The sequence below is a fragment of the Protopterus annectens genome, chromosome 1.part1, assembly GCF_019279795.1.
Source record: "Protopterus annectens isolate FY-2018-M chromosome 1.part1, PAN1.0, whole genome shotgun sequence".
Classification (NCBI taxonomy): domain Eukaryota; kingdom Metazoa; phylum Chordata; order Ceratodontiformes; family Protopteridae; genus Protopterus; species Protopterus annectens.
In genome coordinates, this window is record NC_056726.1 from 1,850,114,769 (window position 1) to 1,850,140,257 (window position 25,489).

The window sequence follows — 25,489 nt, forward strand, 5'->3', positions numbered from 1 at the left end:
CACTGTTAGTTGCACATGGATAGTCTCTGATGCTTCGTGCTTTGCCACCAACCTGGAGGTGTGGGTATCTTTGATGAATATCGATACTCCCCCTCCTTTTGTGGTTCGGTCCAAGTTTTGGGGCCGAAAAGCATGGTATGAGGTATAACCTGGTAGTGCTGGGGTGCGCTCGGGAGCCCTGAACCAGGTTTCTGTTACTGCACAGATATCGATGTTCTCCATGCTAAGGAGAGTTTCGAGTGCGTGCATCTTGAGGTTTAGACTTCTGGCGTTGAGTAGCATTACTCTTAGTTTCTTATCCCTTGTGATACCTATGGAGGTGGGTTTGTCTTTTGAGCCTTGCCTAAAAAAGGCACAGACATGATCTATAATATCAAATAAAATTATATAACATTAACAAGAAAAAATTTCTAATGCTATATGCATAGGTTTTACTTTTTTATTTTTTTCCATGTTTACTGAACCAGTTTTTGGAATAAAATACCAGTCTTTATATTCCAAATCTTGTTTTTGTGTTCTCGTGGTAATTCCAAAATGCATTAGTTGGTGCTATAGTACTTTTCTCTGTGGTCTACAGCTGTAACAGTTGTGTTTTTATTTTTTTTTAATGAGATAGCACAGGCATTAGCAACCTAACACTGTTCTGTGGTAATAAGCATTGTACCCAATCTGTACCTCCCTGACTGAAGCTATATGTAAGGGCCCTAGTCCTCTAGTTAAGCTGTGACATTTTGTATTGCATTTTTGTAGTAAAAGAAAAGTAAAGGACACAAAAGATAAAAAAGTGCATCATTAAGTGTTTCCTAAATAGCCAGGTAACGGGACATTGGAATGGCAGCAGCGGGACTCTGGTGCTATATTTTGGTTCTGTTCTTCAGTTTGCATTTGAAAGTTGGTATCCCACAATTCTATTGGAGTGGGTAGGGTTGTGTAATTATGTATGCAAATTTTACGTTAATCAGCATACAGATTTGTACCTATTTTTCATGGGCCTTGTCCAGATTGTTGATGTTTCCAGGTTGAGAGGTATGAGCCTGACCTATACAACTGGATGGACATTCACAAATTCTTCCCAGGCCGCACATGTGTGACCCTCTATGATGCAGGAAGTAACTCTTGACATTGGTAGTTCTGGGCTAGGTTGTTCTTAGTCTTATGAATGATTGCCTAGTATCTAAGTATGAATCTATCAACTTGACACAAAGATTGGTTTTAACTTTGATCTTAAAAATTTCTAAGTAGAAATGGAAAGAATTTAAGGTACACGTTTTGGTAAAATAATGTTAAGCATTCAATACTGAAAACAGTCAAACTAAAGGACTATCTAAGTGCCATTTGAAAATGCAAATCTTTAGTAAAACAAAACATTATGATGTACAAATTATCTCTGAATATACTTTCTCTTAAATACAATACATTTAGAAGTACAACAGGGTAAGCTAAAAAACTAGTATTTAAAATGTCTACATGTTTATGCATCACAGCACACTGCTTTATGCATTTCAGACTTAAGCAGAAAGTCAGCACCAAGAAAAATCATACCTTCCATATTTATGTATTTGCATTGGAAAGAACCTCTGACTAGCCAGTGGGGATAAGAACATAGCTACAAGCTCAAAATTTTTAGAGCTACACACAAAAGTTGTAATCTGATGGCAATCTCCAATAGCCGCTTGTTTATGTTTGTGCAATTTTTCCAAAAATAATTTTACTAGTACAGACATGAAGTAGAAAACATAAACATGTATGAACTGTGATTTGATTATGTATTATAGGCCCCACCTTACTATACTTACTTTGAGAGCAGTATAACACAGTTCTGGGCCCTCCTTCCATCAATCACTGAAAGCTCTTTAATCTTCCGGCTTGACAGATACAGGTCTTCAATGGAACCAGTCTCTTTCTGTGGTAAATCATTAAAAAATAATAATAAATGTTAGTCATGCTTTGAGTTAATTGCAAATCTTTTAGTGATAACTATATAATTTAGCATTTTCAACCTTGTGTGATTTCAGACATCTCTCCAGAAGCACCTCTCCATTGTAGCAGCATCTATCAGTTACATTCACTGATTTTCATGTACCCAAAAATAAATCCTGTACTACAGTGTTTCAGGTAGTCGAACAAACCTGCATGATGAGCTACAGGGCTTCTGGGAAAAACTGCCACAGACTGCTTGCTTTCATCTTATGATTATACTTCCCGTAACGTACTAATGTGCGGTATCAGACACCAGTCTAAGTCAAGCAAAAAAAGAAAAAAAAAAACATTAGTACCTATTTCCACAACAATAAACATACCCTCCCGCATATTCAATGCCCCCAAGAATATTGCACACAGCTGCAATAGCATTGTGTATTAGGATGTTATACAGTTACTTTTCTGCATATTTTTTCCATATAAAGGACAGCAGTTCACCATACACACCTAAGAGGGCCAGAAAAAGTTTGAAGAACAGAAGACAGCTTCTTGCAGCTCTGGAAATATTAGGTACTTTGCATACCAACCACGGCACTACAGAAAGCTGACGAAAGCACACCACAGTTCTTCATTGGGATGGCAGTACAGCTGATCAAGACTACTGTTACAGTGATCTCTCCCAGAAGATCTACTGTTATTACAATTTGGTCAGTGCCTTACTCACCTTTGCTTTATGCAACACTGTCTTGAAGCAGAACTGGCTTAGTACTAGCTTGAGATAACAGGTAAACAGATCTACTTCGGGAATTCCCCACAAGTAAACAATTTCCCAGCAGACCTCTGGGTGTAACATCCATTCAACAGGGTTTATTCTAGATCTTATAGGTTCATAGGTAGGTCCTAGTCTATCAGCCCAAGGGCCTAAGTAAGCCTAGCCAACAAGGTTCCCTGGCTTACACCACCCAAGAAAGTTAATTTCCTGTGCCCCTGTCGAGCAAAGCCACAGAAGTGATCCCCAGGGTGTATTTCCAATTTCCCATCCACTCATCAAGATTTTTCTTGAAGAGTGCTAATGAGGAACTTTGCTTGACATAGATGGGTAGCTTTTTCCAGAGTACAGGAAGTCTCTGGGACAGGAGTCTATCCCTCCAGCATGTCCTGTTTATTGTGGTGACAAGGTTTAGGTCCCTAGAGCGTGCAGCTCAGAGGGATTGGGATTTCTTTAGGTGTAGCATGTCCAGCAGCTCTGGGTTTAACATAGCTTTATATGTTAGGCAGAGATCTCCCTGGAGTAGGCGATATGCTACAGAGTAAAGCTGGAGTTTTTTGAGACGGTCAGTGTAGGGCATCTGTTTGAGGCCAGTAATCCTCTTCATGAGGTACTTCTGTGGCCTTTCCAGCTGCTGCAGATGTCATGTGAGGTACATTCCAAAAGGGGCGTTGTACGCTATCATGGGTCTAATGAGTGCCAAGCAGAGGGGAACAATGACCTCTTTTTTTTCCTGGATGAGAACCCTTTTGTGATGAGGTGTGCCACACAGAAGGATTTCCTGACTACTGTGGTGATATGATTATCAAAGGAGAGACTACTGTCCACCTGGGTCCCAAGGTCTCTTATCACACATTCGGTGTTGAGTAGACTGCCGTTTATGTGGTAGTTCATGGGTACAGAGTTTTTACCTAAGAGGATGACAATGCACTTTTTGGCATTGAGTTTGAGGCCATGCCTCTGACACCAGGCATCTGTTTCAGTGAGGCCCTTCTGTAGGATGTCCACATCATTTGGAGACTCAACTATGGCTCCTCGTTTGCAGTCATCTGTGAACTTCTTTAGCCAGAGGCCTTCCGTGTTAGCCTGTACTTCAGAGAAGTAGATACCACACAGGAGAGGTCCCAGGTCTGAACCCTGTGGTAATCCACTTGTCACGGGTTTGAAGTCCGATTTGGAGTCTGCAACTTTTACAGTGTGAGTTCTGTCAGTCAGCCAGTTGGCAACCCATCTTGTGACGTAGGGATTTATACCTAGTTTAGTGAGTTTAGCTATAATTCCAGAATGGGGGATGGTGTCGAAAGCCTTGGCGAGGTCAAGATAGGCTGTGTGAACCACCTTACCCTCATCTATGGCTTTGGTGACTGCCTCAAAGAAGTCGATCAGGTTCAGAAGGCATGATCTGCCTTTCACAAACCCGAACTGGGTGGGGTACAGTGTTTGGAGGTTACCAATGTCTTTGTTTATGAGTTCCATGATGATACGTTCCATGGCCTTGCAGACCAGGCTCATTAGGCTAATAGGGTGATAGTTCCCAGGATTAGTGGTGGCGCCCCCTTTGTGGAGTGGGATAACTGTTGCTGTGCGCCATTCAGTGGGCACAAAGCCTGATGTGAGACTATGATTGAACATGGTGCTTAGGTGGGGAGCCAGTTTGTTCTGAAGTTCATGTAAAACGCAGCCTGGGATGTTGTCCGGTCCCATGGATGCTGTGTTTTTGCTTTTAGAGAGTGCAGCTTTTACCTGCATAGATGTGATTACAAGGACTCTGCATTCCTTCTGTATAGATATGGGCCCTTTAGGGGGTGAGAGGGGGGGTAAAGTTAGCACTGTACCTATCTGCCAGGATGTTGGCAATATCAGTTGGTTCTGTAATTTTCGTGCCATTGTGCTGTAACTCAGAGCAGATCTGGATGTTGCCATTGAGATTCTTGACATAGCTTTAGAATGCTTTGTGGTTGCCCTTAGAATCAGTGGCGATTTTGTTTTCATACCTAGCTTTGGAGGATCTTATAAGGGATCTCAGCTTCTTACTGAGGCTGACCAGGGAGCTCCTCCACGCATGGGATTTTACTCTCTTTTGCAACAGTTTCTTCCTTCTTATGGCAGGGGACCACCAGATTGTCTTTCTTTTTTTTGAGGATAGCATCTTGGTTCTGTTTGGGATAGCACGCTCCATACACTCATGTAAGTGCCTATAGAGTGCATTTGTGTATGATTCAGCTGTCGTAACTGTACTGTCCATCTGCATAGGTGTCATGAAGTTCACCACTTCTGTCTTAAGAAGCATGAAGTTGGCTTTGGAGACAATTTTTACCGTGGTTTCCTTAATGGTGGGTGGGGGCGGGATGCGGATATCTAGGGTGATTACCTTATGGTCAGATCTGAACAACGAGGAGTTGACCAGGTGTGGAACACTGGTCACTCGTGTTGGTAATGACTAGGTCTAGGATATTGTTGCCCCTGGTGGGGGTGTGGATAAGTTTATCCAGGCACTGGAATTTATGAATTCCAGAAAGCTTTGAGTGAAGGAGTTGGTAAGTGTCTGCAATAGTGTTCAGCACTGAGGAAATGCATGTTGCCTATAGAGTGAGGCTGTTCTATACTGCCATCTCTCAGGGAATCATGGTTAGCTTGCACAAGGGATACTTTTCTGTTCTCCCTTCATTTGTTTAAATACAACATCATAGTCGTATTTTCTATTACCACTAAAGTGGGTCAGAGTGTCCACAGCTGATGTAAAGCTTTGACAGCTTTCATTAGAGCCATCATCATCTTGACAGTTATATGAATTTTTTTCTTGAAATAAGGCTCCACCATACCCTGGAACTTGATAACTTGACAACCTACTTCCATGCAAACTCCAAACAGTCTGTCATGACTGACTGAGAAGGAGGTGGGTGAGAAAATGGGAGGCCTGGATTTAGCAAGACCTAATTTTGCACACCATCAGAATTTCTTTTTGATGAGAATGAGCACTAGAATTGGAAAATTTAAGGTATGAAAATGCTGGATACAGACTGATTTGAGGTACCACTAAATTTTTTTCATGTGTAGTCTAGCAAATGAGACCATTAGAATGGAAATAGGCATTTAACCTGGAATTCTAAGCAGCTCTCTTGCTGTGGGCATATATTGACAGGCCAGATTCAAGTGAAGCTGGGAAGATGACAATTTGTTTGAAGGGAGGTAGGCAGTGGACAGAAAGGTATCTAGGAGATATCCTAGAAACACTAATCTATGAGATGGGTGAAACAAGACTTTTTTCAAGATTAGTTTGAAACCCAGGATACTGAAAAGATAACAAGTGAACTGAAGAGCTGCCAGGATATGTTGGATGGATGGGGCTGAAATGAGGCCATCATCCAAAATCAGAAAACATAAATGTCTTGAAATCTGCAAAAGGCTATGACTGGGGCCAGACACTTTGTGAAAATTCTTGGAGAGTCGAAAGACTAAAAGACAAAGATGTGAAAAGAAAGTGCAGAACCATGGCAAAGAATCTTAGGTAACACATTATTTTTGTGAATTGGGATGTGGAGGTTGGTATCTTTGTATAGTATAAGTATAGCATGATCAGAAAGGCCCCAGGAAACAGAAGAAGAAAAATAAAAGTGTATAAAGTCAGCCTCTTGAACATTGGGACCAAAAGTAAAATGTTTAGCTTTGACAAGTCCAGTGTAGGTCTGTTATATGCCTTCATTTCTGGGGAACCAAAAACATTCCTAAATACAACCTTTTGGAATGGAGGGACCGGTTCTATCACTCTGGGAAAGTAAGAATGACAGGATTTGAGGAAGAGAAGGATTTATGTTTTAGAGGAGAGGGATGTCCAACTGTGATGGAAGGGATGCCCACTGTAGTCTGTAAACATTCTGGATTATTTTTAGAATCCAGGCAACTGAAGTTCTCTCTTTCACATATGAAGGCATCAGGACAGATTGCTGGCAATTGGGGAAGCATGAACAGGATTAGGAGGGACAGGAAGAGAAGCCCAAGTGGTCACTGAGTTTCTTTTGAAAGGATGGTGCTTGGGATCTGTCTCCTTTCCCTTTTGAATATCCTTGCCATTTGTTGCCTGTATTGTTGTTTGGAAGGGTTTTGTGAGGGGATTTAAAAGGCTTTTGAAAAAAAAGGCACAGAGGAAGAATGGTAATACCTTTGTATTTCAGAACAGGAGACAAAATGAGTTGTTTGCCTCATTGCATCAACCTTCCCATTTTTTTCCAATTTCTTTAATTCATCTGCTGAAGAACTCCCAGAAAAATGGTTCCTACCAAGAGGTGCCTTCAGTATCTCGAGACCTATCAACCTCAGGGAAACTATGTAATCTTACCCAAACATTCCAGCACATTATTCTACCTATAGAAGCAACCTTAGATATAGCATACATTGCATCATAAACACACTTAATAGAATGCACAGTGCCCTGTGAGGCAGAGTTTAACAAGCCAAAGTAGAAGATTCAGTGTCTGAGTTAGGTAAGGAAGATAAGGTTTCCTGCACATTAGCAAAAACATAGTTTACACTTGGACACATGAATTTGGCAACTGATTGCTCTAAATGCCAGCATGGAAGATTTATAAACCTTATTTCCAAATCTATCAACTGTCTTTGTCATTGGTACAAGATTAGAAGCAGAGAAAGCCTTACAACGTCTATCCCGATCAACAGAACTGGCTTAGAAGCAGAGAAAGCCTTAGTAGATTTATCCCCAACAAAAGAAAGAAAAGCAGGATCTGCCACAGCATTTCATACTGGAATGTATATGTGTTAGGCACCCTATAAAATCTATCAGGTTTCTTGGGTGCAAGGGATTGAGTTGAATCTGGGGAAACAAAGGCAAAAGCAAAGTATCTGCTAAGGCTCCTAAGACAATTTGTGTGTGTGTGGGGTGCATACTGGCTTTCTGAAATCTATACTCAATAAGCCAGAATATCACATCTGAGATTCTCACACCCCTTTAACCCATTTGAAGAAAAATATTTCATTTTACAAACTGTATCCCCGAAGTTTATTTCTTTATTGGAGAAGTCTGAAGAGAATGCGTCTTCAGATTCAGACTCAAAAGAAATAGGGGAAGAGAACTGTGAGGCACAGTCCAGAACCTCAAAATGTGACTCAGAATGATCCTCTTTTTCAGAGGAACGGGGGGATCTCTTTCTTTTAACTAGGGAAGGAATTGGAAGAGAAGGGTGGATATAGATTGGATTGCCTTAAAAAGGCCTTGTGCAAAATCATGCCAGTCTTCATGGGAAGCATTTGCAAACGGGGTGGAAGAAGGAGACAAAAATGTCTTCTGTGTCCTCTTTTTAGAAGACTACAACCTTATGGTCTTGGGGTAGAATCCAAAGACTGGACTTCCATCACAGACCCAATGACATTCTCCCTCACTAACATTTGACGAACACCCCCTTCAGCTTGGATTTCCCTTCTTGGTCAAAACATCCTGATGTATAGTCTGAAAGCATATACCTAAATCCTGGACTTTAGCTGCCTCTTGAGGGATCAAACCACAGATAACTGAAATGCCAGGCTGACAGTCCAACAGCTGCAGATCTGTCCTCTATGGAAATGTCAGACACAAACCACACAAAAAAACAGGGAAGTTGAGGTATTCTTCAGAAACTTTTTTCACTATTGTCTTTTTCTTCTGCAATGGAGGGCAATCTGCTGAGAGGTAGTTTGTTGCCACGGCTGCACATACCAAATCTCTAAAGGTCTTATTCTCAAGAAACATTTAAGAGAATTTAGTAAACGTCTTACAGTTTTAGGAGTAAAAAAAAAGGTAAATCTGACAAGACCTTGCTTGGTGTTCTTACCCTACACAAAAAGTCAGCAGGTATGGCCATCCTTGTGAAGAATCTCTCAACCACAACAGCATTTATCCTCCTGACAGATACAGTTTTCACAAAAACTTTTCCATAGAAAAAGAAAGTTCACCAATGGAGATACTTATCTGTCCAAACTGTAGCTGAAGCCAACCACCAATACTCACACAGCTAAACTAATGAGAAGCCTGCATTAACACACATGAGGCAAGAAACTTGTAATGTTTGATGTTCCTGTAAATCCTTCTTATACCAGCACCTACTCTCATGCTAAGTGCAGATACGTGGTGTATGAGGAAGAAGCCCAATGATTACTCTCATGCTAAGTGCAGATACGTGGTGTAGGAGGAAGAAGCCCAATGATTTGTAGGCTTACAGATGTCCCATATCCTTGGCAGGATATGTTCTATACAATTATGGCTACTGAAACAGCGATCTACAGAAGGACATCATTTGAGTAGATTCCTAGGACTGCACAAGTTGATTAATGTTCTCCCAGACAGACATTGTTAAAAAAGTCAGCAAAAGTTATTCTGGGTAGGTTTAGTTACTGGTTAATAATTACAATACCTGGAAGCCAGCATCTAAAAATTCAGAGAAAGTAAGGGAAAAACAACCAGAAGGAAAAATAAATCGCTCTGGCTGGGATGAAGCTTGCAACCATTTAATAAAAATATATTCAATGTTCATTTTTTTGCATATGGAACAACATAAAGTAGTGAAAATAGCTTAAATGTACTCAGTGGTATTGTGAGACATTGGAGGAATATATAAAGTCAAATGACAAAAAGTTGGAAAGAATAGAATAAGCTTTCAGTGGCTTATATATGTGAGCTGAAACAACTGCAGAAATCAGAAGCCAAAAAGAAGGAAAGACTGAATATGATGCTTCTGAAGAAATGCTTAAAAAATACTAGAGTTAGAAGACAGACCACACAATAAAAACCAGAGAAACTGATATGAATACATTGCACTGACTTTATGAAAGTACAAATAAGTAACTGGAATGGTGTGCTTCATCAGAATTTGTTAAATTAAGAGTGCACATTACGTGTATGCCCCAAATCTGACCATGAGAAAGCAGCAAAAACCTATATTTATAAAGACGCAATCATACAAACAAAAATTCCTAACAAAACTGTGTCATGAAGGAAAGTATTAAAATTGTGGAAAATGAATATTCACCAGGCAAAAGATAAGCAAGTTTATCCTGGCAATCAGGGGATGTCTAAAGACAGGTATGGAATTCAAGTTCTTATACCTAGCTGTCTTCAGAATATTTTTTCCTGAAGGATCAAAGAGATTTTTGGTTGCAGAACAGGCTAAGGAGGAAATAAAAAGTTTAGTTAATAAAGAAAGAGCCAGCAAGTTCAAGGGGATTCTGTTTCTCATTTTTCTAACAATAACAAAGTCCACAAACAGAAATGACCAGAGAAAAAATTTCTACAGTTTCAAAGCAAAAAGCTTGAGTGAAAGAAAAAAAGCCCAGGAGATGGATAAAAGAATAAAGAGTGGCTTGGACTTGAACCAGAAACCAATGTTGGGAGGTTGAGGTGATCAGAAGGAAGTCCAGCAACAATATAAAATTAGTGACCAAATAATTGAACTCTAAAGCTTCATTCTCACTAGATGTAATTACATATAGTTTAGACATGTGAAATGTGCTTCTGCAAGTTGAAGTAGTGAAAAAATACTGGACATTTTTTGACTGTGTTAAACTGGAGTGAGGAATCTAAAGCATAAACCCCATGTTATGTCATTAATATTTCAATGGACAATAAAGAGAAACAAGAAGTAACTGTACTAAAGAATTACTTTCTTACTAATGTTTGCACAATAATAATAACAGCAATGATAATAACAATAATATGAACTAAATTATATATTATATTATACAACAGTTCTGTATAGTATATAGAAGTATTTCAAATGTGGGTTGGGGGAATTTTATCAGTGACTGCTGTTTATGCTGGTGATATTAAAGTAAGAGAATGTTTTTTCTTAACTGTAATGAATCCAGGCTTTACAATGAAACAAGACAAAAATAGCTGGAAAAAGTAAGTCAAAAGTAATATAATGTTGTGATCCAGAGATATGTGTATGTGTGTGTGTGTGTGGGGGGGAGGGGGTTTAAAAGTGTATCGATCATATTGTGTGTGAATTACAATATAATATTTTCTGTTGTTTTACAGAGGTGGATGTCTAGACTAATAATCTCAGTTAAAACTACAGACGAGATTCATTAAGCAAACAGGATTGCAAAATAAGAGAAATGATGAAATGCATGAACAACTGACTGCTCATTGTTGCATTTGCAAATTTATTAGCTGTTTCTTTTTTTCACTGCCACATTTTCCTTTTGATAAAAAAAATAACAAACAGGTGCAAACAATTAGCGTTGAGAGGTATGACCAGTATTTATGTTCAGAGTGAAATCTACTGGTGTCTTTCTTTCTTGTATTTGCAAAGTTAATAGCTTTTTTTCATTAGAAAATGCTTTTAGTTGGAGAGAATCAATCTGTGGGTGTAAGCAATTAATCAGCAAAGGTCTGAACAGTGTGTTCTGAGTGAAATGAACTAGGAATGTTATAATCAGCATTTAAAAAGGAAATGGAAAAGTCCGAAACTGTGGGAACTGAACAGTTATGCAAACAACTGGCTCCCCAGCAGTCTCAGTACTTAGTACTTTAATGCATTAAATATAATACTGCACAACTCAGTTTATTTATTTAAGGATAGCAATTGTGCTTTTTCTTAAGGCTAAAAATTACAGTTTACTGTGAGCATGCCAGTAGATTTTGACAGGCTAGTTTACTGTGAACATGCCAGTAGATTTTGACAGCTGGGAGGGAAGAGGGATAGGATAGGGACATATATCAATATATGTAAGTGGGAAGGCAGGCTCTAAAATACAGTTTAGAATATGTAATGTTTATATGTGAACTGCTGATTTCAGGCAACCGCCCCTATATGGAGGGGTAAACTCCCTTTTTGATCATACACTCAGTTTTGTGTGTTTGCTGCACGCTAAAAGGGACTGGGGGTTTAAAGCAATATCTAGTTCTAGTTCTTTGTTTGTTCAGGGTGTTTTATTGAATTGAAAAGTCTGGAAAATGTAACATGCTCAGATACAGACAAGATGAAATAACTACATACAAGATCAGCCTGCCAGACATTAGTGTGCAAGCCAACTGGAAACACATTCAAAATAATTGCATGTATAATATGTGGAAGTAATAGCTGCTCTACATATTAACAGAATGGCTGCTTTATCCATATTAACAGGGAATGTAAATATCTTCGCAGATATAAACAAAAGCAAAGAGTACTGAATTATATAATGAGGTTTAGAGAATGAATAGCAATGTTTGCATACAAATGCACATTTGAATTTGACAAAGAATGGATTTTGGGATGGACATTCATCAGAGTATTAGAGACAAAGGAAAAGAGGAGTAAAAATAGGCTGAGGTCCAGAGACCTCTTCCTCTTCACTTTCATCTTCGACTCTCTCTCTCGCTCTCTACCTCTCCTCTGCTCTGCTACCACAGGCCTAGAAGCAGGAGTTTGAGTCCCAGCCTGGGAGGGAAAGAAGGCCAGAGGCAGAAAAGTGGCAGAGGCAGCCACAGCAGCCGCCGTGACTAAAGCCGAGGACGAGGAGGAATGATCAGTGGCAGAAAGAAGCCCCTTGAGGGCCAGCTTGGCCTTTCTGTCTTTCAAACCCTGGGGGTTGAACCCCGCACAGATGGCACAGTCAGCATTAAGGTGGGCCACACCTAAACACAGTACACACAGTGTGTGGTCATCCACTGGGGAGAGCTTATGGCCATACTCTGTGCAGAGCTTAAAAACAAACTTTTCAGCCATGCTATGGAAAGAAAAGAAAAACTTTCCACTTAAAACTTTAGCACACACCCATTCACCATACACTAAACTGACTAGAAGGGGGGAGGAGGGGCACACAGACAAACTACACTATCTAATAACTACTACAAGCCTACACATAACGCCAAAGCGATGGGAGGGGAGAAAGGGTACCTACACTAATCTTAAACAGCTAATAAAACAAAATTATTCAACTTACAATCCAAGAAAACTACCCAGCTAACTGGAGCTCCAGAGACACGATTCTTTCACAAATCGCGGCAAACGAGATCTGGGGATGGAAGGCAAGGGAGGTGTATTATTGGTAAGGGGAGGAGTCTGGAGCTCATAGCTGTTGCTACTAATCTTTGCTGGCTCTGATCAAATACGGATCCGTATTCCCACAGGTTGAAGATCAAATGAAGTAAACTACTTCAGATCTAAGTATCATTTGGTCCACTATCAATTCATTTGATAACCAGGTAAGTTAACTAATCCAAAATTTACCCACAGTGTGCTATATACGAAAAATCTTGTACTGCATGTTTTAGAATGAGTTCCATTATGAGCGTCACAAACTAAGTTCCCTAATCCTACAAGTATTTCATATATCAGAGAAACCAGACCTCCCCATGTATGTTATTTATTTGTTTTTTTTTTCCTTGTGTGTTTTATGTTAGAGTAATATTTTCCACTGACTTCAATACATTTCCTAGGTTTCTATAAATATGACTTTAGGAAGTTTGCATGTTTTATGGATGGATAGTCTCATGAAGGGTTTTCTCTTGTAGCTACTGAGGTAAATTTTACCATCATATTTTTGTGATGTAATTCTTTTTTTCATATATATTTACTAGTTTAATTTATTTTTATTTTTTCATTTCATCCTTTGTTGACCAGGTCAGTCCCACTAGGCTGGTTGGCTGTTTTCAGGGGAGACCCAAGGTAGTTTTTATACTACTACAGAAAATTTGGCCAAGGCATCAGTGAACTTCCCCTACTCATCATTGTTCTGAGTGGCAATTTTCTTCTGGTGAAGCCATTCTTTTGTTGATTTGGGTGTATGCTTGGGGTCACTGTCGTGCTGAAAGGCGAAATTCCTCTTCATCTTCAGCTTTCTAGCAGACGCCTGAAGGTTTTGGGCCAAAAGTGACTGGTATTTGGAACTGTTCATAATTCCTTACACCTTGACTAAAGCCCCAGTTCCAGCTGAAGAAAAGCAACCCCAAAGCATGATACTCCCACCACCATGCTTCACTGTGGGGATGGTGTTCTTTTGCTGATGCAAAGTGTTGTTTTTGTGCCAAATGTACCTGCTGGAATTGTGGCCAAAAAGTTAAACCTTGGTCTCATCAGACCATAACACATTTTCCCACATGCTTTTGGGAGACAATGTATTGTTTTGCAAATTTTAGCTGGGCCTGGATGTTTTTCTGTGTAACAAAAGGCTTCAATCTTGCAACCCTAGTCCAGACATATGGAGAATATGGGAGATTGTTGTCACATGTAGTACATAACCAGTACTTTCTAGAAATTCCTGCGGCTCCTTCAGTGTTGCTGTAGGTTTCTTGGCAGCCTCCCTAACCAGTTTTCATCTTGTCTTTTCATCAATTTTGGAGGAACATCCAGTTCTTTGCAACATCACTGTTGTCCAATATTTTCTCCACTTTTTGATGACTGTTTTCACTGCGTTCCATGGTATATCCAATGCTGTGGAAATTTTTTTGTACCCTTCTCCTGATACCTTTCAACAATGAGATCCCTTTGATGCTTTGCAAGCTCTCTGCGAACCATGGCTTTTGCTGTAGCAGGCAACTGAGTAAATGTCACGAAAATCCTACTAGGACAGCTGAACTTTATTTGGGGTTAATCGGAGTCTCTTTAATTGATGGCAGGTGTGTATCCAAGAAGACTAAATGCTCTAATTAAATCAAAAGATGCTTCAACAAAGTATTAGTTTAAGGGTGTGCACACCAATGCAACCAGCTTACTGTACATTTTTTTATTTTTTGTTTTCCCCTAACAGATTTGTTAGTTTTTCAATTGAATTGTACAGGTTATGGGTCAAATTAAAGGTGGGAAAAGTTTTGAAACGATTTATTGTGGTCTCGTGTTTTTATATCACAAAAACCTGGCATTTTAACAGGAGTGTATACACTTTTTATATCCACTGTATAAAAAAAGAAGAAAAAAATGACAAATTTGAATATTTTCCTGTATAACTTCAAAACAAACAGACAAACAACAGAAACAACAAGCTTCCTGGCACCCTGCTCTACATATACAAGGCAGTCCTTAGTGTTCAACTGACACCGCAAAACTTCTGTTTTTTCGTACAAGTCATAAACACTTTAGAAAAGCCCCAAAACTGCATAAAAGCAGTATTCCGTATACTGTAGTAAGCTAGAATTCCCAGACCAAGTAGAAGCAGTAGTAAACAGCAAGAACATTAAAAAAGTTAAAACACACACACACAAATATGTATTTATACACATATATATATATATATATATATATATTACTGACAAAATTCAACTGTGTGAGTTCTACAGCTGCCAGTAAAAGTTTAAACTGATTTTCTGTGACAAGGGTTAGGCTTCCCCTGATGCGAGAGGCTTTGAAAATCCCCTATCACAGAGAGTCAGAGGAGGGGATTCTGAGCTTTGGAAAGCAGCCAGGGTATGTCTGTGCAGACACATAAGCCACTGAGGCAGTGTGAATTATGAACTTTGGTATAGCTTTTGAATATTAGTTATTTTACCCATTTGTAATGTGCAATGCTCATCCATACAGTTAAGTGGAGAGATAAGCAGCTTGTAATTGCCTCCAGAGATGGAGAGCCAGGCAAACCTTCACTGACATTGTGTGTATATATGACTGAAAACAGCCCACAAAATTCCTGTTTTTGCAAATCTCCATGACCTCTTGGTTGGTGTCCATTGAAGGGACCTGTGACGATAGGAGGTACTGCCAGCACAGCTAGCTGGAATTCTGTCAATAATTATATGCCTTTTGTGAATATCAAACTAATTTATACAAGATGTTTGTGTTACAAATGTATTAGAACTGTATGCCATGTGCATATCACACTGATTTGTACAGATGTTTGTGTTGAAAATGTACTTCTGAAGTGCTTATGTTTTAAATGTATCAACTGTGTGCCCTACTGGAGAGAAAAGAAATGTACATGCACTACTGAAACTGTTTAAATATATATGTTTTAACAGAGGAAACTGGAAGAGAGGAGGTTAACCTCAGTCCAGCAAACTTTAAAATATATCTGAAATCAAATCAATAGATGGGCTAGGCCATAAGGATGCTATCTCACAGGTTTCAATGCAGCCAGAGACACAAAGTCTGTACTAAGCAGCTTTCAGCACTGTCTTTGGGGTGAACTAATTATTACTCTGGAAGCGTGGAGGTTTGAAACTGTTTAATGACTTCCAGCATCTGCTACAGATCTGAGCAAAAGGCCTCGTGTGTGTACTTTTACAGGTAGGTGCTAAATCCTGCCAGCTTCCAGCAAGGGGGGGTTGCATGGGAACTAGAATTCAGATGACCAGAAGTGATGTCATTCTGCAAGCTATCCCAGAAGTAATATTTTAGATATTATTTTAAGAAGTCTCTTAGTGAGACAGAGTACTCTGTTTGGAGCCTAACTAGAGAGACTGCTCACGTATTTCATCTCGCCTTGCCCAAGTAAGTTATTACGGAAAAGTATAATTCTCTCAGATTCAGTCAAGAATATAGTGAAGCTTAGTTTACATGTTGTTTTTCTTTATTTGTCTGAGTCTTTCCTTCAATGTTATTTTAAATATTTCCCATGATTTTGAACTCTGATGTCACTGTGAACAGATATTTAGAACTTTCTTCTTCTTTTACTATTCATTATTAAATATATTTAAACCATTCATTATGGCTGATCTTTTTAGTGATATTTAAGTTTTGAGAGTTTTTGCATAATTATTTATTTATTTAACATTTGTTTAATGGAAAAGTCTGATTTGGAATGAAGTCAGTGTTCAGTGGAGGCCCAGGGAGAAATGCTCCAGATGCACATCTTTGTAACATGGGAGGAAGTTGGAGCACACGGAGGAAACCCACACAAACACAGGGAGGACATGCAGACTCTGCAAAGAAGGCACTCTAGCAGAGAACTCAGCCAGAGAACCTCTTGCTGTGAGGTGACAACACTACCATTGCACCACTGCGCCATTCAATTATTATTATAAAATAATTACTATTATTATTACTATAATAAAATAAAATAATTATTAAGTGACACTATGTGGGCCACTCCTAATATCTTTGCTCTTGGACAAATTACCATTTGTATTAGTATTAATATTACACAGTAACAATGGACACCCTTTGTTAAGGGCCTTACAGTAGCTGGTGAGGGTTTTGGTGGCAGTGTTAATTACCTTGTAGTCTGGGAAAAAGGAGGCATAACTAGTAAACCTGTGCCAACCTTTTCCATGTCAGCTACTTGGGCAGGGAAACAAAGCACTGGTTGGACAGAGAGAGAGTGTTGATGTGGAACCCTGGCTAGGGACTCAACTCTATAACTGTGCCAGTGGGGAATCTTACTGTGGATCTGGAGAAAGAGAGAGGAACCAGCCCCTGGACTGATGGTGTTCCCTGTATGCTCTTAAGGGAAATTGTGTTTGACTGTGCTTGATGCAGAGAGCTGCATCTGGAGATACTGTGTGTGTACCTCTTATCCTCCCAGTGAACGTTCCCCACATGTACCAGTGGTGAGGATTGAGGCGCCTTAATTTTTGGCCCACAGGTGGGGCATCACATATTGGCAGCAGTGGTGGGACCTCCATATCATACACTGGTGAAAAGTGGTATGGATATTGAACTCCTGTAGTCTGTAAGCAGTGGTCACTAAAGAAGGTGTTTGTACTCTCAAGCAGCCACACAACAGACATTCAGAGTTTCATATCACAATAGTTTTATTTATTTTTGTTAGCTTAGTCAGGGAGAGCAGGCAAGCATGTCAGTGGAGGATTATAGCAAGCTGACAAGGAGTCAGTTGGCTGTGATTTGCCAAGCCCGAGGACTGGTGCATGCCAACCTGACTAAAGGGGAAATAAGTGCAGCCTTAATCACAGCTGGATCACAGACCACCATCCAGGAAGACAGACAGATGTACAGCTCTCAGAAAATGGACAGTACTTCTTTTCCTCAGAGGACTTAAAAATCCATCTGGAGTTAAAGAGAGTTGAACTGGAGACCAAACATTTGGGAACAGAATCAGCAGAGAGACTGTGGCATTTTGAGGATGAAGAGAAGGAGAAACAGATGAAATTAGAATTAGCAGAGAGACTAAGACATCTGGAAGCTGAAGAAAATGAGAGGCAGACGCAACATGAAAAACAAACGCTGATTGTTCGACAGGGTCATGTAGGTAATGGGGAAGGGAGTAACCATACCACAGAAGCAATAAAGGTCAGTAAATTTCTTCCTCAGTACCAGGAAGGGGACAATTTTGACAGTTTTATTCATATATTTGAAAGAGTATACAACAGTATAATGTTGACTGTGGGTTCTGGGTACAGTTCCTCACCCCCTTACTCCATAGTAAAGGTATAACTGCTGTTTCTATTTGTCTGATATTGATTATTTAGACTATAATAAAGTAAAGAAAAAAGAAGTTATGTCTTACTATAATGTTCCATCTGTGTTGTTCATCTACTTTCATTCTTCACTGATGGGTTCAGTGCCGAGTCCTTGGAACCGAGTCGACCTTTTTAGCAAGTTTGCACCAGCCAAAAAAACTCTCGAGCTAAGTCTCTCCCCAGAATGCCCTTCTACATTACCTCAAATCGAGTTTGCTAGACAAAAAGAATTAAAGCCGAGGCCACTTCTGCGCAAATACCCTAAGGCACCACATACACTTAAAGCAGCCCCCAGGAGCCTTTGGAGGGGGAAGGAGGGTGGGAAGTGATGAATGAAAGAAGATGAACAACACAGATGGAATGTTATGGTAAGACATAACTTCTTTATCTGATGTTGTTAATCTTCTTTCCATTCATCACAGATGGAACAGAATCCCAAGCTACCTTGAGTTCCATGGGCGGCCCTTATGGAAAAACATTCCTGAGTACCACTAAGCCAAAGGCAGCTCTCCCTCTGAAAACCAAGTCCAATTTGTAATGACTGATAAAGGTATGAGGCTTAGCCCAAGTAGCTGCTGTGCAGAAGTCATCCATAGAAGCCCTGTAATGGAATGCTATAGATGTTGCCATAGATCTAGTGGAGTGAGCTTTAATTTTTGGCACAGGTTCATTATTGAGGGACTAGATGAAACATATTTGTTGTATAGAGGTAACATTTGAGTTCTCCCAATGTATCGTTATTCCCAACAATTTTGCCAGAGAGAGAGAGAGAGAGTATAATGCAGTGCTGTACCAGAATATGCTCGGTGGGAGTGGTAAGGAGCCAGTCGTCCAGATATGGAAACACCTGGAATCCTTTTAGTCTCAAGTGAGCTGTTACCACTGCCATGCATTTCGTGAACACTCTGGGGGCTGTAGAGAGACCAAACAGCAGGGCATGGAATTAATAATGACTGGTTCCTAGCCGGAAGCAAAGCAGACTTCTGGAGTGTTTGTGGATCTTGATGTGGTAATATGCATCCCGGAAATCTACACAGTACATCCAATCGCCTTCTCTTTAAAAGGGGAGAATGGACTGAACCGTGACCATCTGGAATTTGGTTTGGGTGACAGACATGTTTAAGCTGCTGTGATCCAAAATGGGTCTTCCGTCCCCTGTCTTTTTTGGCACCAAAAAGAATCTCGAGTAAAATCTGGATCTGCGCTGGTCTGGTGGAACTGGTTGTATGACTCTTTTTTGAGACAGCTTTATAATCTCTGAAGCTGCTTCCTCCCTTTGACTGGATGGAACGTTGGGAAGTTTTCTTGGAAAATTTGGCTGACAAAAAGGGGAATGGTGTAACTTCTGGTGATGATGCTCTGCACCGAACGGTTGTTGGTGGTAGACTGCCAGGCTGCTTGGTGCAGAGAGAAACGACCCCCGACTGCTTCCAGAGGTAAGCAATCAGGCTGCTCCTCAGGAGCGCTGATAAGGCTGTCCAGAGAAAGAGTCCCTGGAGCCTTGGTTACGAGGACTCCCTCTGCCTCTATAGGGGCATCTTCTGGAACTGTTACCCCCTCTGCCTCTGGGATATCATCACCATGTGCAGCACAGAAAGGACCCTGATATTTCTTATGCCACATTTTTCCACTCCTCTGATTCCTGGAGAAGGTACATTGAGGGTTGGAAAACTGTAGGCCTATGATAGACAGGGTCTTTCCATCTTGCTCGCACCTGACGTCCTTCACTTTGGAGCCAAAAAGGGACAAAGCTTCGATGGGAGCATTCAGAAAAGAAAACTTGAAGGGATCTGTGAGGTCACAAATGTGCATCCAGGCAAGACGCCTCATAACAATGCCCAAACCCGCTGCCCTAGCCGCCCCTTCAGTCGCATGTGACACCAACCTCATGGACGAGTTGGATATTGACTCCAGGGTTTCGAGCTGCGAGGCCACTTCATCCCTGACCTCATCAGACAACTGTCCTGCAAGCATCCCAGAGAGTTCAGAGATCAAGTCCCTCTGGCGCCTCGTTAAATGTGCCAAATAATTCAGGGCCCGAATAGCTGATGCAAAAGCACGCTTCCCAAGTCTGTCCACCGCCCGGGACTCCCTGTTGGGCGGGTGGACAGTGGGACTTTCCTCAGCCAAGTCCTTTTTTATGGCCGCCGCCGCCACCACCATAGCATCAACTGGTAACCCTCTGGACCAATGCGGGTTTTCCTCATGAGGGGGAAGAATTTTGTCTGGTCTCAGAGGGATTGCCTCAATGGAATCAGGGTTCTTCCAAGCGCACTGCACGACAAGCTCGGCAGCAGGCGGGGTCACCCAAGAGGTAGAAGGTCGGGTGCGAAAAGCCTGCAGGAACACAGACTCCTCAGATGAAGGGTTGGCGGTCTTCCAGTCACCTCTCTGCTTTAACATTTCTAGGATGTCTCTGAAGGAGACATCATCAAGGGGTGAACATGGGGACCTTTCACCATAATCGTAATCAGTGTCTTCCATTAAGGACTCCTCGCGCGATTCCATGTGCTTCCTCTTGCACGTCTTCTTTCGAAGGGGCTCCTCAGTGGGCATCTCTAAGGAGGACTCGGAAGAGCGGGTACCCTGACCAGGGGTGTCCTGCGGCTTCTCTGCCTGGTGTCCTGGGGGGATGGTCTCTGACAGCTGTAGCACAGGGGGAGAAAACTGGGGTACCGACATCAAAGGAGCGCTGCCAGAAGCAAGAACTCACTCCATCGGCGGAAGGCAGGCCCGCCTGACATGGGAACCCGGAACCGAGAAAGACAACATCAGGACCAGGGTCACACCCCAGTCTGGCAAACCTGGCCCCACAGATGGATCCTCAAGCAGGATCAGTGCAGACGCAGCTAACGGCACCGAGGAAGGAACTAAGGAGAGCGGCAGCTCCATACCCTGGGCCGACGCACCTGTCCCCCAATCTCCAGACTGAGGAAGGACCAGTTCAGCGGGAACTGAAGACCAAAGAGACAAACTCAGAGCCGGAGTGAGATGCACTGTAGGTGCCGAGGTGATGGGTTCCAAGAAGGATGTCGGAGCAGAAGGCTTCGGAACCAAGATGGTCGAAGGAGGAGTGTAAGATGGAGTCCGTGGATAAGACAACCCAAATTCTGCAGGTGGATGGGTCTTAGAAAGTGAAGAGATCCCCCTGGCTAACAACAGCTGGTATACAAGATGCACCACGTCATGTTCCAACAGACTCCTGGTGGATCTAGTGGATACTCTGGATAGGGAGTCAGGACATTCAATGAAGGGGCTATATGCTTGGCCCAGAAATGGATCTACGGAAGGGGAGTATCGGGTCCGTGGTGCAAGGTCTACCAGCACTGAAGTCTCTTTTTTTAAGACCAGAAGTAAAGGGGTCAAATCCAGTGATGTCGGTACAACGCTCGGCACCGAAGTGGCACTCAGAGCCGAGATGGTCGGTTCCAAAATGGAAGCTAATGGAGTAGTCGAAGGTGTGCCTTGAGCCGAAGTGGCCAAAGGTGCCGAAGTCGAAATAGGCGTAGTAAGATCTATGATTGGTGCCGGAGGCAGGACCGGTGCCAAAACAAATGCCGGTATCAAAGGTTTCCAGATGGTCGGAGCTGATTAAGATGGAGCCATAGAGGCAGATTTATGCTCTGAAGATAACTTTGGGACCTTTGATTTCCCAGGCTTGCTCTGATCACCCGATGGTGAAAAAGGAACAGAGTGAGAACTCTTTTTGTCCTTAGTAGGAGGGGATGAAACCTCCATCGCAGAAATGGCCTCTGAGAAGGGAGACTTGAGTAACCCTTTCAAAATAAGTTTATTTTTGCACTCATTAAGAGTGTGTTGACTGAAACTCTGACAAATGTCACACGGAGGCTGCATAGAAAGGTGGGGCACTCCCAAACAGTATACACAGTCATCACAAGAATCACTATTAGGTAACCTGCCCTTACATGAAGTACAATGCTTAAAACATGAAGTACCCTTCTTATCTGACATTGTGATAGAAAAGACACCACAGGCCAATTGTATAATCCAATTAGAATAAAGTCAACTCCCTTCAAACAGTCAGAAAAATAAGAATACACTGATATGTACAGGAAATACCTGAACAAAAGTCAAAGCTAATAGTTTAAACAGGAGAGAGAATACCAACTATGGTATTGAAGAAATACCACAAGGGTAAGGTAGGAAAGGCCGTACCAACAATGGTACTTGAAAGTTTACCAACGGTAACAATGGGTAGAGAGGAAAAAACAATGTTAGACAGAAGAAAAGACACTGGAAATACTAATCGCTTAATAAAATACAAAGATATCCAAAAAATGTTTTACACAAATATTACAAAAGTTCCACTTAGCTGAAAGCTCAGCTGAAACGCGGCTTTATGGCTACACTACAAATGCATTCTGGGGTAACAGGGAGAAGGGCATTCTGGGTAGACACTTAGCTCAAGAGTTGTTTGGCTGGCGCAAGCTTGGTAAAAAGGCTGACTCAGTTCCGAGGGCACGGAACCGAACGCATCAGTGATGAATGGAAAGTGAATTAACAACATCAGATTATTTATTACAGTGTTTTAAGTTAACACCTGAAGTTTACAGAAAAATGTTTCATGAGTATAGACGCAAAGCAGATGAAAGTCTGTGTGATTATATTGCTGAGTTAAGCTCTTATTTTCATAGGTGGGTGAGTGGGTGTCAGGTCACCACCTTTGAAGGGCTGACAGAACTTTTAGTGAGGGAACAAGCCCTTAGCACTTTGCCTGAGGACACGAGAATCTGGTTGGCAGACAGGGAATGCAACTCTACAGATGAGCTGGGGAAACAAAGGGATCTCTGCTTACCAAGCAGGGCATCAATGCACAAGAAAGGGATACTCAGTGCTGCACATGGATATAAGGGAATTCATGGTGGATGGCCTAAGCCACCCCAACAGAGTCTACCACTAGCAGGGGAAGCCACTAGCTCAGGTACATGGCCAGGATCAGGGGTTAAATGTTTTAAATGTAACCAATGGGGTCATGTATAATAAAGATGCCATGGAGGCAAGGTGGGGAACAAAAATTAGAGGAGCCAGCAAATGAGAATAACAGAATGGCTGTGGTAAGTTTTCTGGAGACAACAAGGGTACCAAACTACCACAAGAGGTTATATACTGTCTTAGTAGATGGGGAACAGGCCACTGCAAAGACAAACAGAGCCTCTGACCTAACCATTGTGAAGCCTGCAATGGTTAAAGAGGAGCACTACTTGCTTGGGCAGTCCACTCCGGTCAGAGCTTTAGGAGGGACCCCATCCCAAATACCTTTGGCTAGGGTTCACCTTGACTGGGAGGGTGGAAAAGGAAGCAAGCAAGTGGGTGTATTTGAGGATATCCCTGCAGATGTCCTGATAGAGAATGATTTTGATAATGCAGTACCTTTTGAGCATGCAGTGACAGTCAGGCTTGGAGAAAGGCATATGGGTCTGATAGCTTGGGGGGGACCCAGACAGACCGCAAACTTGAAGCCAGAACTTTTGAAGTGGCTACTTCAGGGAGGGAGATACTCTGTAGCGGTGAGACTGAAGGTGAGCCACAGCTGCTGGTGGGTACTGATGTTCCCTTGGACAATGTCCCTGCAAGGGCAGAGGTGAGTAGTAGCACCCAGGCTGACAGTGAGGCATTGCTGTCAGAGGATACCAGACTTCCTGTGGAAGGGGAGCCAGGAAGGGTTACAAAGAGAAAGGTGAGACAGGCTCAGCTCTCAGACCCTACATTACAAGGCTTAAGGGAGGTAGCTGGGAGGCACGTGATTCTCAAGGAAAAGGAGGGGATTCTGTATACTGGAACAAAGGGTTACCATATAAAGAATGGACCCCTGAAGGAGGACTAGAGGGTGAGAGAATACCACAGTTGGTAGTTCCCAGAGCCTACCATCTGGCACTTCTAGCCATTGCCCATGGCATTCCCTTTGCAAATCATATTGGCATAAAGTGTACCAACAGACATATAATGCAGAGCTTTTATTGGCCTGGGATCGCAAGGCATGTAACAGGGTACTGCATGACCTGTGAGCCAGTGCCAAAAAGTAGGCAAGGCAGGAGACAAGATCAAAGCTCCTTTGGTGCCTTTGCCTGTGATTGAGGAGCCGTTTAAGATGGCAGCTATGAATATTGTGGGGCCACTTTGTACCCCAAGTTCCACAGGGAAGAAGTATATCCTAGTGGTAGTAGATTATGCTATCAGATACCCTGAGGTGGTGGCTCTGTCCTCCATCGAAGCAGAGAAAGTGGCAAATGCTTTGTTAGAGATTTTCAGAAGGGTAGGTTTCCCTAGAGAAATACTGACAGAAATAGGTGCCAATTTCATGTTAGACCTGCTGGCTTGTCAGTGGAAGTACTGTGGGGTGAAGCTCCTAAAGACCAACTACCCCCCTACCATCCCGGAGAGGTTAAATGCATGCTACGGGCATTTGCAGACAAGTTTAAGAGAGAGTGGGACAGATATTTACCCCATCTGTTGTTTGCATACACAGAGGTACCCCAGGAATCCACAGGTTTTTCACCTTTTGAGTTGTTGTATGGGCATCGGGTGAGGGGACCTCTAGATTTGATTTGCGATGAGTGGGAGGGTGAGTGTGAATCCCACAAGGAGCCTGTTCTGGCATACTGTATGTCCTAAACCTCAGGACAAGGCTCAGGGAACTCATGGGCTTGGTCCAGGAGATCCTGGCAGAAGCTCAACAGCAGAAAAAGGGCTGGTATGACAGGAATGTTTGAGCCAGACAATATGCTGTGGGGCAGCAGGTTATGGTTCTCATTCCTGTCAGACACAATAAGCTGCAGGCAGCTTGGAAGGGGCCCTTCAAAGTGGTAAGGAAGGTCACTGATGTTAACTACATGGTAGAACTGCTAGGCGGGAGGCAGGAGCACAAACTGCACCATGTTAACATGATGAAACCTTACCATCATGGTGCAGTGGTGCAGCAGTAGCATTGTTGCCTCACAGCAAGAGGTTCTCCGTTGCAGTTCTTGGCTGGAATGCCTTCTTTGCGCAGTCTGCATGTCCTCCCTGGATTCATGTGGGTTTTCTTTGGGTACTCCGGTTTCTTCCCACATTACAAAGACATGCGTCTGCAGCATTTCTCCCTGGGCCGCCGCTGAAAATTGGCTTCATTCCAAGTCGGACTTTCCCAGTAAACAAATATTAAATAAATTAAATAAATGATAGAGAGGCCCTTGTGCTGAGTATTTGTAGTGGATGGCAGGAGGAGTCTGAGGGGGATCTGATGACTGATCTCCTCAGTAAGGCTCGAAATGACACCTCAGTGGAATGGGCAGCAATGTCCCAGCAGCTCCCCCTACCCAGGTTCAAGAAATCCAAGTCATGTTACAGGAATCTAGGGGCATGTTCACTGGGAAACCAAGATGTACCCACCTGGTTCAGCACCATGTGGATACAGGACCCCAAAAGCCTATTAAGCAGGCCCCTTATAGGGTTCCTGAAAGAGTCAGACTCTGAGGTAG

The 25,489-nt window shown here is 42.1% G+C and overlaps 1 protein-coding gene across 3 annotated transcripts in view; it reads right to left on the reverse strand.

The window, feature by feature from the left end:
• DAAM2 (dishevelled associated activator of morphogenesis 2) overlaps nt 1–25,489 on the reverse strand; it is a 3,932,565-nt gene that overhangs the window by 1,081,653 nt on the left and 2,825,423 nt on the right. For all 3 annotated transcript variants that reach the window (XM_044084849.1, XM_044084851.1, XM_044084855.1), the window contains exon 16: nt 1,797–1,903. In XM_044084849.1, the coding sequence (XP_043940784.1) occupies nt 1,797–1,903 (107 nt within the window). The remainder of the gene's footprint in view (nt 1–1,796; nt 1,904–25,489) is intronic.